At 41.0% G+C, this 16,350-nt stretch overlaps 1 protein-coding gene across 3 annotated transcripts in view; it reads right to left on the reverse strand.

Annotated features, from left to right (window-relative positions):
- Hecw2 (HECT, C2 and WW domain containing E3 ubiquitin protein ligase 2) overlaps positions 1–16,350 on the reverse strand; it is a 373,974-nt gene that overhangs the window by 44,982 nt on the left and 312,642 nt on the right. For all 3 annotated transcript variants that reach the window (XM_029538487.1, XM_021197433.2, XM_029538488.1), the window contains exons 19-20: positions 12,920–13,029; positions 1,099–1,219 (exon numbers count right to left, since the gene is read on the reverse strand). In XM_029538487.1, coding sequence (XP_029394347.1) covers positions 1,099–1,219; positions 12,920–13,029 — 231 coding nt within the window. The remainder of the gene's footprint in view (positions 1–1,098; positions 1,220–12,919; positions 13,030–16,350) is intronic.

Here is a 16,350-nt window from a genome sequence, read left to right on the forward strand (position 1 = left end):
AGAGAGAGACAGAGACACAGAGAGAGAGAGACAGAGACAGATAGAAAGACAGAGACACATAAGAGATAGGCAGAGATGTCTTACTAAAGAGAGAACAATATTATGAGGTAATTCTTTAAGACTGGAATGTACCTAAGCATGGAATTCAATTACTGAATGTCCAGTGAGAACCAGGAGAAGGTGTGTGTGTGTCCTGCAAAGCAGTGTTTACAAATGTACTTAATTTAAGTTTTAAGCTAAGTGAATCTTGAAATCTCCCTAAGGGGTAGATGAAATGAGCGGTGCATGTGGCAGTCTACTGTGATGACAGCTGCTGCCAACCTCTACAGAGATCAATCTGCCCTCATCTCAACAGGAATGACAAAGAAATGACTGGGAGCTTGAATTTACAGAAGAAGATCTTGGTAATCCAAGTATGAGAAAAAGCCCATTCAGAGAGATGGAATTTGGGCTGGGCTGGGCTGGGCTGACGTGTTTGGAGGTCCATGAAAGTTGAACTGACTTTCCTGTGCCTGGGGCAGTGAGCACAGGGTCTGGTCTTCCCTTGAGCACTCAAGGTACAAGGTGACCTTCTTGGCTAGTCAGCTCAAATTGGAACGTGGGATAGGACTAAGGTAGGAAGGAGGGTAAGAGGTGCACATGTGGATGACACGAACCCTGGACAAGCAAGAGAGGTGGCTAAAGAGAGGTAGACACAACATTCATGACAGGTTTTATTGTACAAGTGAGTTTTGTTTCCCAGGACAAAATAGAGCTGACCATTATTCTTCACTCATGTTGGCCCAGGAACTAGTAACATGAAGAATAAAATACTGTGATACCTACCAGGCCAACAAAGAGGTACTCCTCAGGAGAAAAAAAATAATCACCTTTAATTTGTCTATAGTTTTATACAGTCCTACCTTGATTGGAAATCATAAGCTTAGTAGGACTTTATTCCTGAGCATCATTTTGCATTGTTACAGTGTAATTTATAAATTCCAAAATAATACTGCCCATTAAAATAAGACTCATGTGACAACCAATTTTCCAAACTCCCAACTGTTTCCTATCAATTCACCATCTATAAATCATGTGGTTTGAGTCATTTCTACTTACTTTAATTTTCCTGGGCCTTGTCCGTATCCTTTAGTTTCTAACTTCCTGTAAAAGTTCCTTAGTTTGGCTTCAAAATCTCTCTTGTAAGGGGCTGGAGCCCGGGCATTGGCACGCTGAGTACCTGTTGCAACCACAAAAGAACAACCTGGATCTATGCCCTGTTCAATCCACAACACCTTGAAAAAGTATCACAAGTTAGCAAGACAAGTGAGACACTGCTTTCAGCTTCTACATCACTCCCTACACACACACACACACACACACACACACACACACACACACACACACACACAAAGCCTTAACAAAGTTCATGGAAGTTCTTAAGAAAAATCTTGTTTGTAGCTTTTGACTAAGAATAAAGATTCTGTTTAAATAGCCAAATACACTCACGTGGGTCTCAGATATGTCCCCCTTTTCCATCCAAACCAGAATGAGTCAAGTAGAGTTATTCATGTCTAAGGATTAACTATTTAGAATGGAATATCTTTGCTTGCTTTTGAAATGATATCATAGAAACTGTACAGAAAGTTCCATGAAGCCCCATGAAAATGTTTTTAGGTTTGCATTATATTTAGGGATGATTTTAGAGATAAAATTACATCTAGTTTACATTGTAGAGTAATACGATTAATATAAAAACAGAATTCATGCATAACTGTGGGAGGAATATATCTTGGAGCTGCACAAAGAATAAATAATATTAATATTTACTGCATTCCTAATGTATTAAGTACTGCTCATATCTATAAACTAAAAGTATGTATGCCATTCAGTGGCCAAGTGTTATTAATAGTGTAAATATAATGTGGCTTCTTCGTCTTTCCACAGAAAACTCTGTGTGTCCCAGGTGACTGAGTAGCATGTTGGGATGTTAACCTCCATGGTGATGGATAGGGCAATCAGACACAGTCACAACAAAAACAATGTTTTCACAAAATAGTTCCCAATTCAATGAAAGAAACTAGAAAGCTAATTATGGTCTTGTTTATTATACAGCATACAAGTTCCATGAGATTTCTTTCTGTGTGTGTGTGTGTGTGTGTGTGTTTTGTTGTTGTTATTTGATTTCTTTTGCTGAGATAGGATCTTGCTTGCTGGCCTGGAAAGGCCTTGAATTTTCCATCCGCCTGCCTGTATTTGAGGAGTGTGTCAAGGCTTGAGCCATCGTGCCTTGAAAAAATTTATTTAACAAATGAGTTAGCCAAGGTGGTTATTTATTGCTAATCTTGTGTTACAGTCAACTTTTAAACTAGATGGACCACAACGTGTAAATCAGAGGAGATAAAAGTAAAGCCCTGGGCTCTCTCCAGCCTCTCAGGATACTTTGTTTGCCCCTAGATTAAAAAAAAGAAACAAAACTTTAGGTTAATTGCCAGTATTTGAAATTATTAGATTTCAAGTCAAAGCAAAGCATGTTTTTCTCTTGAAAGTTCTGAGAAATCTTACAACTGCCATGAACCTCCTTAAGCAGAGAGGCAGCTGCTGTCTTGGACTCCACTCCTACTATTCACTCAGTGGTTCTGGCTGCCTGACCCCCCAGGTATTTGCTTACAAGATTAGTGGTATAGAAGATAATAGCAATGTTACAGAAATGTAATGAGTGTGAGTAGAGATTAAAATGGAAAAGGCCTCAGGGAGGGCTTTAATTGGAGCCTAAGTGGTTAATTGCCAAGTCGACAGGATCTAGAATCACCATGGAAACAAACCTCTGGGCACATCTGGGACAGAATTTCTAGGTCTGGTTAACTGAGGTAGGAAAACCCACCCTAAATGTTAGTGGCACCGTTCCAGAAGCTGGGGTCCAGGAGTGAAAAAAAAGTACAAAGAGGGCTTAGTACCTGAAATCCATCCCTCTGCTGTTCGATTGAGGATGCAAAATAACCAGCCACCGCCTGCCCCAACCACCATGTCTTCCCAGACAGAATGCACTGTATTCCCTGGAACCGTAAGCCAGAATAAACCCTTCCTCCCTTAGGTTGTTTTTTGTCCACTATTTGACAACAATGAGAAATTAAATAACACAAAACTTGTAAATAGTAAAGAATCTGTATTTATACTGGTGCAGAGCAACAAGAACTGGACTAAATATTAAAAATGTTTTTAAAGATTGACACCCCATAACCTAGAGTATAGTGGGCACGCAGAAGAGACAAGGGGAAATTAATAAGTCAGAAGGAGCCGATGAAAAGAGGGGTTTAAAGAGGGAATGTTGTGCAGAAAATATCTTGTATCTATAAGGATGTGGCACCTATCAATAATAAATCTTTGGCCCATAGCTTAGGGTGGAAATAGGAGGTGGGACATCAGGGAGGCAGAAAGGATTCTGGGATAGTGCCAGTGTGATAAGATGTGATGAGACAGGCACATGTGGTACTTAAACACAGGTAACCAGCCACATGACAGAATGTAGATTAAAAACAAGTGGGTTATTTTAAATTATGATCTAATCAGGGAAGAGCCTAGATATATGGCCAAGGTATTTGTAAAATATTTTGAGTCTAAGTCTTATTATTGGGAGCATGGGGCTGGGAGGGAGAACCAGACCTAACTTCTACAAAATGTGGGGAGAGAGCAGGGCACCTTTACAGAATGTGGAGAAAAGAAAAGGAGAAAATGCAAAGTGGAATTTCATTGGAGGAATTTTCATTGAGGGTGTAGGGCAGATTAAGGGTGGGAAAGAGGAAGAGAGACTGAAGGGTGGAGAAGCAGCTCAGAGTTTATACAGCATGCAAGGCCTGAGGGGATAAGAACTAGTCAGGAGTGCGGTGACTCAGAGGAACACCAACCATGAGAAATACAAATTAGTACCAGTAGAAAAGCAAGGGGCAGGAATGGGAAGCTCTTACGATAACAGAGTTTCTTAATAATAACGATAGCTATCGCTTGATAAGTACTTAGTGTATATTAGGAATAATGCACTTTCCATAGGGGAATCTTGAGAAATCCTCACACCGAGTCTATGAAGTGGTTATTAAGGTTTCCATCATTGCTTTGCTATTGAAGAAAATGAGGAAGCAATTTCCTGTCCAAGTTCTATTGACCAGGTCTACTGGATGCTAAAAGCAGTATTGGGGAGTGATGTTGGTGGCCAGGGACACAGGAAGCTGTGTAAACATTGAGTTGGATATGACAGTTAATGGGCACTCCAGACACTGAACAGGATAGCTCCAGACTTGCATAAGAGATCAGTCAGTTACCGGGGATGAATTGAGCTGCTATGCATGACACTGTGCCGTATGTGTTATAAGAAGCCCTCTATGTGTCATCTATATACATACTCAACACATGGACAGACATATTGGATTGGAGCTTTAGTCACAAGACTAACTCCTGATCAGTAATCTATCTGGAGGCGTGTCTGGGGAGATTTAAACCTTTTGTTCAAAGAGCTAAGAGTTAAAGAAAACAAATAAATTCAACCTTAAAAATAAATTCCAGGACACAAAAGAGAATCTCAAGCAGTGGTTCTCAATATTGAGTGCATATCAGAATCTCATAGGAACTTTAAAAAGTTCCAAAGTTCAGTCCACACCCAAAACCATTACATCAGAATCTGGTGGAGATAAGACCCAGACCTAAGTGTTTTCTACAGCTTTCCAGGTGAGTCCAAAATTCAGCCACACTGAGGACTTACTCCACACTGAGGAATTACAGGAAGCTCAAGTCCAACCAGTGAGACACGTGGGCAACATCCAGGGGCTGACACAGGGCAGTGGCTGCCCGTGTGCTTGAAGAAGTCATCTGCACCACAAAGAGACAAGAACCACAGGAGCACATGGCTGCTGCTGGATGGACTCAGGCCAAGACAGGGCACGATTCAGGAAACCCAGGGAAGCGGTGAGAAGGTCTAGACTTAGCCCAAACAGCCCAGAAAGCAGCCATCATGAATCAACATCAACAACAGTCATCGGTGGAAAACGGCAAATGAAGACCAAGGACTGAGTGAAAATGCTTTACATACTCAAAAAGAAACATCGCTCTTTCCGTTGATTACATTAAGAAGTAGTTTATACACCATGGCTGTATAGTTTGAGATGCCCAAAAGGCTGTGGGAAATCCCGCAATGCATTCATTCACTCTCAATACAAGTAAATTAAAATTCAACCCTATCTCCATTTATATTTTAGGTAAGGGACTTAACAATGGAGAGTCTGGTAACAGAAATGGTTCAAGGCAAACATTCCTTTGCTAAAAAGTTCTATTGTAAAAAAAATAACCTCATACACTTTACTTTCAAATACAGTAAATTATATATTTAAACCCTCATGTAGCCCAGAATGGCTTCAAAACTCACTCTGTAGCCATAGCCTGAACTCCTTTCTCATACCTTTCAAGTGCAGGGGTTCTAGGCAGGGGCCACCACACACAGATCAGAATCTGTATTTAAGAAACTTCCTAAGAGAGACAGGAACAAGGTATAGCCTGATGGAAAGCTTTTGGAGGAGTGTGAAGTAGAGTTTGAAAGTTTAGTGGTAGAAGATGGATTCCCTTGTAAGCCAGGAGATGAGATAGGCAATTCGGGAACAGCAGGAACTAACTGGAAGGCAAAGTAGGAAATGTGGCACAGGCAAGGACAGGCTCCCGGGCAGGCTTACAATGGACTCTGATTGGTAGGACTCCATCTTTCAGTTTAGGATGGCACTGACGGTGTCTCAATGGAATTAATATTGAAAGGTATATATTTCCAGTGGTTAATCTGGCCTTAATATGGACTCAGGGATCTAAGTATCAAAGGTTGGAAACAGACTACAGCTGCTTCATGGGAGTTATTTCAGTGTTAGCTATAAAGCTGTGTTCCCTATTTTAAAGTATGAACAGAATTCTGGCCATCTATCATTTTGAACAACATTAGCCTTATTGATTCTGAGAGGTTAATTTTGTTGTGGGAAAGGATAGTGTTATTAGAGTAAAATTTTAAAACAATGTAGAAATTTCACTGATCTATTGTGTAACATAACTTACAAAAATGTTTATGGTCAAAATAAGACTATTTGAAGGCATAAAGGAGAGAGTGGGGGTGGGGTTGACAGATAGTCTTGCTATAAACACAGGCTTCCCTGCCTCTCCCTTCCTGGCTCTGGGATTATAGGTATGAGCCACAATACCCAGTACCAGCTGTCATAGAGTTAATGCGAGTCAGGCCCAGCTGAAGAGCTTCCAGGGAAGGAATGAGGTTACGCTGGCTCTAGGAACCAAAAAATGTTCTTGGAAGACTGAGCTGATAGAAACGCTTAGGGAACCACAACCACAGTCGAAGGTCCCCTCCCATAGAGAATGCTCTCACAGTCTTTAGAGCTTTCCCAAAGGGAATCTCAGGGAAAAAAAAAAAGTCAGTTGCTTCTAGGAAGTGAACAAATAGAGAATGGACTTCCTGGATGGCTGGTACTATATTAACTATTTGCAGGTTTTGGTTTGTTTTTTTTTTAATTTTATTTTTGGTAACAGCTATTAGGGCTGTTAGTCTTTATCACCACTAGGGAGATCTTAAAAACTGTCATACTATGTATACATTTTCCATACACTGTCACAACACTGCATAATAACCAGCTATTGAATTTTATCTGACAAAATAATCTCAGATGACACTTGAAAAATGTTGGCATCAAAATCTAGAGAAGTCTATGTTTTTCTGCTTCTGGCTTTATGCTTTGCTACGAATGGAGTTGAATTTTGACTGTACAACTCCAGTCCTTTGTGCAGATTAAAGGTCCACTTCTTCCCTGGTTTCCTTTCTATTCACACACACACACACACACACACACACACACACACACACACACACACACACACACGTACGCACACACACGCACACACGCACGCGCGCACACACACGTACACACACACGCACACGCACGCACGCGCGCGCACACACACGCACGCACGCACACGCACGCACACACACAGGCACACCATTTCCTCTTCAATTTCCCATTACTAATGAAGAACAAGCCAATAAGCATTACAATAACTTCTGGTCAGCTTCATCTTCTGGAACATAGTGCAACAGTACGTTAAGCAGGGCGCATCAAGGCGATAACCTGGACAAAGCACAGATGTGCAAGTCCTCATATCTATACCCTATTTTCTAAGAGCAGCAGGAGCCCTTGATCTGTGGATGTTCTCGTACATGCTACTTACTTATATGTGTATATTTTTTTCATATTTTTTTGTCCTCATGCATGTATCAGACAAGTAACTGACCATTGAGCTGTATACTCAGCCTATTTTTTTGGTTTTTATTTCAGACAAGATCTCACTAAGTCACACAGCCTAGCCTTGAACTAACTCTGAAGCCCAAGTAGGTCTTTAACTTGCCCTCTCCCTGCCTTTGCCTCTATAGTAGCTGGGATTACAGGTCTGAGTCATCAGGCCTGGCTTACACCATTTACTGAAAACAACTTGGTTTTTCAGACTTGGCCAAGAATTAACTTATTAAAAAGGGTAACACTGAAGGGTATGCCAATAACAGACACCCTATCCTGGCAGTATTAGTGGTGAGGACAAAAATATTAATAATAAAAAAAAATCTACACTAACTGGACTCAGGGATTATTATTAACAAAAATAAAAAGAAGACTTGAATCTGGGAGGAGGGAGATGAGAGTACTAGAGGGACTCAGAGGAAGACACTGGTGGATATATATGATCTCTCTCTCTCTCTCTCTCTCTCTCTCTCTCTCTCTCTCTCTCTCTCTCTCTCTCATAGAAGTGCTGAGCAGAGAGGGAAAGAGTAAGGAGGGCTGGGGAGTAACAAAGAGAAGAGATGCTCCTAAGAGGCAAAGGAAGTGAGACCCGAGTCTCCTTGGGAGGAAAAGATCCTTTGGGGGAGGTAAACCCTTCTCGTGGCCCACTGCATTGGCCAAACTATTGAGGTTTGCTGTGTTTCTATGCAGCATGAAGTCTAGTTGCCTCAAGATGAAGGAATTCTCTCATATACCAGCTTTTGTTGTGTAAACCTTGCTCCTTAATGTAAAACTATTGGTTGAATAAAATCGGCTCTAGCCAATTATTGGAGAGAATAGAGTAGGCAGATTTTTAGTCACCTGCTTGTGGGTATTGGGTAGAGGGAGAGAAGAAAGGCACAGGAGAGAGCCACCATGAAAGGAGATGGACCAGGGTCACATGGCCAGGAGAAACAGCAAGTATGTGGGGGACACTGCTGGAGAAGCAGTCAGGCCAGCAGTTAGGAAAGTAGATTAGGGGGCACCCTCCACCCCAGACACTGTCAACAGCCATAGTCTGCGTCTCATTCATTTGGAAGATGGGGATAAGGTTAAGTTGGTTCAACTACAGACAACCTGGTGGCTGTTCAACTACAGACAACAGGGGGCTCCTCGGTGCTGCGAGCGCACGATCTCAGCTGCGTGTAGCTCCAACTACTCCAAGTCTAGGGAAGTGACCATAGTTCTAAACCACCCCCAGACACAACGACCACACCCAACCCCGCCCCCCACACCCACACCATACAGCACCTCACTGTGCCAACGATTCTGAAAACAAGGAGAAAAATAATATGCGTGAAATTTGCCAATAAAAGTGGTGTTAAACAATTCTCATGCCATTGACATCCTAAGTCACCTAGGAAATGCACTCAGAAACTCTGCCTCTAATATATGCGATAAACTGGGGGACATGACATTTAAATTCCTAGGGATGTGCCCTTAGACAAAGTGCCTAGTTTCTTATTTGCCATAGTGACCATATGGTATTGGCAGAGGTCATTTCCTTCGGACACAGCTGAGGTTAGATTGGCATTATAATGGCCCTAGAGAAATAAACCTTCACATTCCAGAATTTTGACAAGTTTTAGGTGCACACTCTCACAGCTGCAGAAAGCAGTGAGTCAAAGTTTCCAAAGCCCGTTTTCTCTTGAAAAAACATGCAAATGTGCCTGGAATGAGGCAAAGTATGGAAAGACTATCAGGCTCCTAGGCACTCAGAATGAAGATCATTAAATTTTATTATTGTCATAATTTTCACACTATCATTCTCAATGAAATGCTAGTCACAAGGAAAAACCCAGACCTCTCAATAAAAAACAATCATTTCTGAAATGTTGAATTTACACAGCCAGCAAAGATGCTGGTAGACGCAGAAACCATTTTCAGAAATGGATTCCTCCACAGGGGAAATGAGGTTAGCGAGGCCTGCCTCTTCTCAGGTGGAGCCACTTACAGTTGCTTCCACTCTTGTCAGGCAGTTATGTCCCATTCTCAACATCAAACAGAGCCAGCCTGTGGGGATGGAGCAGGCCAAGAAGATGGAGATAATTTCTCCTGCAAAATTAAAACCACCACAAACACTGCTAGCAATTTAGATATGGCCGGATTACACATGTTGTTGGAAAATACTGAACTTTTGAATTTCCAGAATGCACTATATCACTGCCATGAATTACTCCTGTGTATCTGTGATGCTCAATGACGAGGTGAACTTTGTCGCCATTTAGAATGCACAGAATTAAAGACTGCCCAGACAGCCTTCAAGAGAAAACTTCTTATGTAGAGTTCAGAAGACGGTATCTGGTGGTTGATGCTTTTCTCAGGGAAGAAGAACTTTGGAGAAAGCTTAGAAAAAAAGGGGCTGTAGCTGGCATGAGCAGAATTCCACATGGATCTGCTTTATAATCATAAGACAGCAAGGCAAAGAGACAACCACTCAAAAACCATTAGCATGCATCCTACTGAAGACAAAGACCTCTGAATAATTCACTGCCTAAGCCAGCCAAGCTCACAGGTCAAGGAAATGGATCGTATTTGCCAATGATAAATGGCTTGGGAGGTGGATGCATGCAAGCTCCCCTCCCCCCAAATGAGAGGGGACATGATTATTACTACCTCCATTTTACTTAAGAAAGGAAACTTAAATTTCTAACAGGAGATACACTGTCTAAAGTCCCTCCATTGGTAAAGGCATTCATTGAGGTGAACTGTGAATTCTGACTTTCCCCCTACAACCTTTAAAGTTATCTGTAGTGACAGATACCTATTTTCTCTCATGTATCATCCATGTATCATCCTTCCATGTATCATCCATGGGTCTAACTGCTCCAGTGCTGATCTGAGCCTTTGCCTGTGGTATGCTGCCTCGCAAGAGCTGGGAGGCAGCCATGGTGCTTCTTTGTCTTAATCAACACCACACTGAGACTTGTGTTCATACAGGTTCACTTCCCCAGCAGACAGTCCTCCCTCCCTCCCTCCCTCCCTCTAATTTTCTGCTTCTGACTACTGTCCAGATTTGTTTCTGTGACAACTATACTTTCTAAAAAGAGCATTCTACGCTTGTGGGATTCCCTTAGCATCACGCAGCGTGCACTTAGCATACTGCACCTGGCACAGTCCAAGGTATCATCTACTACTTTATTGAGCCTGCTTTGGCAAAGATAATTTTTAACCTTATGAACTTCACATTTCATAGTCTCTTTTAGCACTCCATTCTTTTCGAATCCTTTGAGCATCTGGCTGTATTAACCACACCTCCTTGAAAATGGACTCCCCTGGAAACAATTCCCTAATTCTACTTTAAAACCCACCATCCTCTTACTCATGCCTCCACCTTAGCACAATCCTTAGATATTAGAGTTCTCCTGTGATCCTGTTTCATCTTCTCAGCCCTTCCTATACTCTAGGCTTTAGTTCTCGAGACTGAATACTTAGCTGTCAATCTCTGTACTCTCCAATTGTCTTTGATATCTCCTAACTATATTGTTCCACTTGACACTGGGTATCTAGGAGTGAGAGCTCCCAAGTTTCTCCAAAACAAACAAACAAACATGTAACAAGTCAAGCTCACTTTATATTTCTCTATAAGCTACATCTTCTTCCCTTCTTGGCAAGTGGTTCCAGTGTCTGTTGGACATTGTGGACAAGAAGACCCTCAAATGCCTTGGCTTTTTCTTAGCTGGGCTCAGTCCTAAAGTCTCAGTATATTACATGTCCCATCCCTTTATCCCTGTGTCCCATCCTTTTATGCCCGTATCCCATCACCGCAGCCTGCCAAGTCCAGCTCTTTATCATGTTTAATGCAACATCCTCTCAAATGGCTTCCCTACCTCCAGAGCCTTATATTCTGTCATCAAACTGATTCCCATGAAATAGGATCCTTAACATTTGCATTTTTCTTTTTATAAAATTTCAGAGATTTCACCAAAAGCCAGTTTTCAAGGCATTGATAGTAGAGCCAGATGCTAAAGATAAGGTCCAAAGACAGGACCTTGCCCCTCCTCTCTCCTGTTCTCTTACTCCTGCCTCTCTCTCCTGCCCCCTTGCTCCCTCTCTCTCCCCATTCCCTTTGTCCCTTTTTCCACATGGCCATGGCTGGCCTCTACTTCTCTACTCTTTCCTTCTCTCTGCCTTTCTCTGTCTTTACTACTCTCTTAACTCCCCTCCTCATGCCCTGAATAAACTCTATTCTATACCGTCTCATGTGGCTGGTCTCTCAGGGGGAAGGGATGCCTTGACATGGACCCACCAAGGTACCCCCTTCCCCCATACCTCACCACACCTCCATAGAACGTATCTTAATAGTTCTTTATTATTATTTTTTTTAATAATCACAACAGAAAGCCTCAGTGACCACTACTCTGGCCTAAATTTCCAACCTGAATCTCCAGAACTGCCTTCCGTTCCTATTCTTTCTCCTCAGAATCCCATTGTCTGTACTCAGCCTTTTATCCATAATGACCTTCTGCCTTTTGGCCCATTTGGGAAACTTCCAGTTCTGATTTTTGTTTGCCAGTTTGGTCTTTTTGAGATTTTATTTTATTTTTTCCCCTTCACCTAGTCCTGGGAGCCAATCCCAGGGCTAGGCAAGTTCCTTACCATCCAGCTAAACTTCAAGCCCCACCTGGCAAATTTCTATTCAGTCATCCTTCAAGGTCCCCTCACTCCTGCTATCTTAGTCTTCCTTAAACAAGTGTTCCCACACCCATATTCCCAGATGTCTCGCCATCAGGACACTGACCACAAGCTACAGACTCACTACTGACTCACTGCCTCACAGTGAACTTTTCAAAAGCAGAAACTATAGTATTCATCTCACACGGCCATGCTCTCACTCAGCGTTTGCATCACAGTTGGATGCTCAATAAATCTGTGTTACACAGACAGATTAATAGAGCTTTTCCTGTTTGTGGTATTCAATTAGACTGTAGCTTTATTATCAGAGCAATGTGTGAGATCACAAGTTATACATCAAAGGGCATAGCAGCTTTCAGTGACACAATTGAAGTTTGATTTTCTACTGAAATAGTGTGAATAACACATTGCCTGTAAAAAGATAGAGTTGATATTCTGTCAACATCATGGCTACCTTCGGTAAAAACTCATTTATAAAGATCCACTCCATATCGTTTACACACCTGAGCATTCATCACCCCTTAATTCCCATCTGCCTCTTCTAAAAGTGTTCAAATAAGTTTTCACTCATTAGCTAGTTTCATCTGCCCATTCATCTCCCTCACACCATCTTAGACAATTAGTTAATACAAGTCCATTATACCAAATAATTTAAACTCTCAATTTTTTTTCTTGAGAGTGGAAACATTTTTATTGTCTATCAAAGCTGTACCCCCAAACTAACTTTTTAAATCAAAACAGCTCGCAAAATATTTTGTGCCCTGATATTTTCCAAGAAACATTAAGCAGTAGGCAGCAAGATGTAAAGTAAATTCTACAGCGGGGTATGTTACACTACTAACATTTATCTTTATAAGCTTTCAGTCAAAAGGCAGCAAACACCACACAGTGTGTCGTTGTCAGCAGGCAGAGCACTCCATACCTGTGCTTCTCAGAGAATTCCCATGGGTAGCAGGCAGACTCACCTGGTGAGTTCTGGGGAGATGACACGGGGGAGCCACGCGGGGACTGACAGTAGCTGGGGTGGAGTAAGGCATGAGGAGGCACATATGACATTATCTCTTCCTCAAACAAGCTAGGGAAAGACATGGAACAGAGGACATACGTTAGCCAGTGAGGCCAGGAAACTGCTTCCACAGTGAGGAGGGGGTAGGAGTCTATGAGGGCTTTGTGTTTTCTTCCATCGTGATTTAACAGGAAGTTTCCTTCCATAGTTTCATACTCAGAAACATTCGTGCACAAGTAAAACATAGTTTTGTCATAGACATTGCTAAATGTTGCCTGTAAGTATTTATTATGCTTGAATTTTACCAACATCCTCAATCAAAAATATGATTGTAGTCTGATATCTGTGTGGATACATAAAGGTTTAGGATATTCGTTTTGCTGGCTGTATATCAGGCCATTCTATGAATATACTAGTTTATTATCCCTATCTCTTTTGAAAAATATTTACCCTTTCCCCAACTTCCTGCTTTTTATTACCAATGGCACCAGGAATGTTCTCTACATGGTATCTCCTGTACATGTGAGTTTCATAGTGTGACTACAGTACATACACAAAGTCAGATTTGTTCAGTCAAAGCGCATACCCACCCAGTCCACCCTGACCTCTTCATCAAGTCCCGCAGTTCAACTAGGATTGTGGCCAGTTAGAAATTTACACATAGGCTGTTGTTCCACCAAACATTCACACTGACATCTTGTATGTGGTTAAAGGATTTTTGTGTTCACTGATAATGTTGGTCTATATACTCAATTACCATCACACAAAGGTAAAATATAAGGATAATGGAATTTCATTTCAAGTGCAAATAAAAGGTCTCCTATCTTAAAAAACAAACATATATTATTTGAATTCAGTGCTTCATGCAGTTTAATATTTTTATAAATGTTATTCTAACACAAACCTATATTTCTACTTATATTTTTAAATATGTACATAGATTTTTTTTTACTATATATTTTTTAAGATGATGACATTTTCTAAGTGTTTAATCTAATAAGAATATAAAAAATATTTCATTTGGAGATATGACAAAATTAGAGACTGGAGTAATGGCTCATTTAGCATTTGCTGTCCTTATAAAGGATCTGAATTCAGTCCCCAGCACCTACATGATGGCTCACAACTACCTGTAACTCCAGTACCAGGGGGCCTGATTCTTTGGCCTCTGTAGGCATTGCACACACGTGATACATGTTTACATATGCAGAGAAAACACTCAGACATGTGAAATATATACATAATTCTTAAAAATACAAAAACATTTTTAGCCTTTTAGATTGAGCACCAGAGATGTTGTCTCACCAGAAATTTTAATGAGACAAGAGGTCCTCAGCCTCAGCTGGCACCAGATGTTTTGGGTTCTACAAATGTCATGGAAAACAGTGTCTCATTGTACTAAACTGCACGTATGGTCACCACCATCTTCCACACATGTATTAACCAAATACTCTTCAATTCCTGTGAGATGCCATCTCATTGCCTTTGCCCAGGTTCTGAGTCTCTTCTTTTAAAAATAACTGAAAGTCATTCTTCACCTGCTATCATCTGTTGTCAGTTTTGCCCTTTCGGTTGGCTACCTTTTCCATGCCTTTAAGGAATCTTTTGCTATACAACTTTAAAACTTTTCATACATCCAAATTTATTATTTATTTATTTATTTTATACATCCTGTTTTATATGTCCAAATTTATTAATCACTTGATAAACCTGATAAAAGTACATTTTAAATCAAATCAGTTATTAAGACTATATAGGAAATGAATAATCAATAACAAATTCAAGTCATTTACATTTTTTATATCTTATAAAAGCAATAGAAAAATACCTTTACATGGGTTTAATATGATTTGAATAATATCCCAAAGCTACACAGTCTCTCTCACACCTTAGTGTACAGATAATCAAGTACATTTTTACCAGGACTAATTCTTTTCTTTAAGATATAAAATGCCAAGGAGACACAGATTCACTTATGCGGCAAGCACACTCTTAAGCCTTTGACTGAAATAAACTTAAAGTAAACTCCCCCATTTCCAATAAGTAGTAAATATTATTTATTAAAGACAGATAGTATATTGCTTCATTGCATACTATTAATAAATACATTTGATAAGTGAAATGACAGTCTAGAACTAAATGCACAACATGCCATAACTGTAGAATTTCTATGCGTGAGTAAATTCTCCAGCTTCTTCAAAGGCCCTTTAGTCCCAGTGAACATCCTTATTTCCCCAAGCAGGTGAGGAAGTAGATTTGCTCTTTATTTGTGAGATCTTTTCACATATAAGAAACTCATGTAGACTGTGGGAGTTAACAAAGTACAACTATTTTAGCTATAATTAACTAAGATAGTTAAGACTTACCATCTAAAGACTGTTTAACTAAGGAGAGAAGAAGATTGAGACTTGTAGCCATGGCCACACGCCATTTTAAAAAGCTTCTCCTTTTTGGTTTCTGGGCAGTGAGACCACAGCAATCCTCATTCCAGACATATTTTCCTAATCCTGCCTCTCCCCCTGCTGACACCTGACAATGGCTCCCCGGGGATGTTTACCCACCACAACATTCTTTTTCTTAATACTCAGCTTTCATCGTTTACTCCCCCTAATGGCTGATTTCAGACTCCTCCCCAGTCTCCCCTTCTGCCCTATACTAACTTTGGTGCATAAGGCATACTTTCCATCCTAAAGGGATTCCCCTCTAGAGACGTTTACCCCCCAGATTAAAAGTCTCTACTGTCTGAGGTTGTTTGTTCCCTGTTTCTACTTCTGCCTACCTTTCAGAGACATATGACTTTTGTTTTTCTATTACTTTATTTTTAAAGAAACATCCTATTCTTGCACTAGCAGATCAGTAGTGTTCCTGACTATCTGGCAGGCTATACTATTTCTAGAACTAACTCAGTACACATCAGTTAAAAGGGTCGGTCACCTGCTAGATTGAGAAGTGACACACACTCCTCAAAGGTCTTCGGAGTCAAGAGTTGGGGAGTGATTGAACCCTTTGGAATCTTGCTTTCATAGCAACAATGGAAACAGCTTTTCAGCAATATATAGGACAACACTGAGAGAGAGAGAAGTAGAGTCAAGGTCAAGACCAACATAGAAAACACACAAGCCTGGCCGCGGTGGTGGGCTCCTTCAATCCCAGCACAGGGGAGACAGAGGCGGGCTAGACCTCTGAGTCTGGTCTATAGAGTTCCTGCACAGCCAGGATTATTCAGAAAAGTCCTATCTCAAGACCCCCCCCCCCCCCGTGGCCTTTAGCCCCTCAGGGATAAACAAAGTGTTGCCTGAGGGGCGTTGATCCTATGGAGACCTTCCAGGGCAGATTCCCAACCGCTGGATCCTGCAAAGCATTTTATTTCTAATTTGCCTATAGTTGAGG

Source organism: Mus pahari, chromosome 5 (genome assembly GCF_900095145.1).
Source record: "Mus pahari chromosome 5, PAHARI_EIJ_v1.1, whole genome shotgun sequence".
NCBI classification, from domain to species: domain Eukaryota; kingdom Metazoa; phylum Chordata; class Mammalia; order Rodentia; family Muridae; genus Mus; species Mus pahari.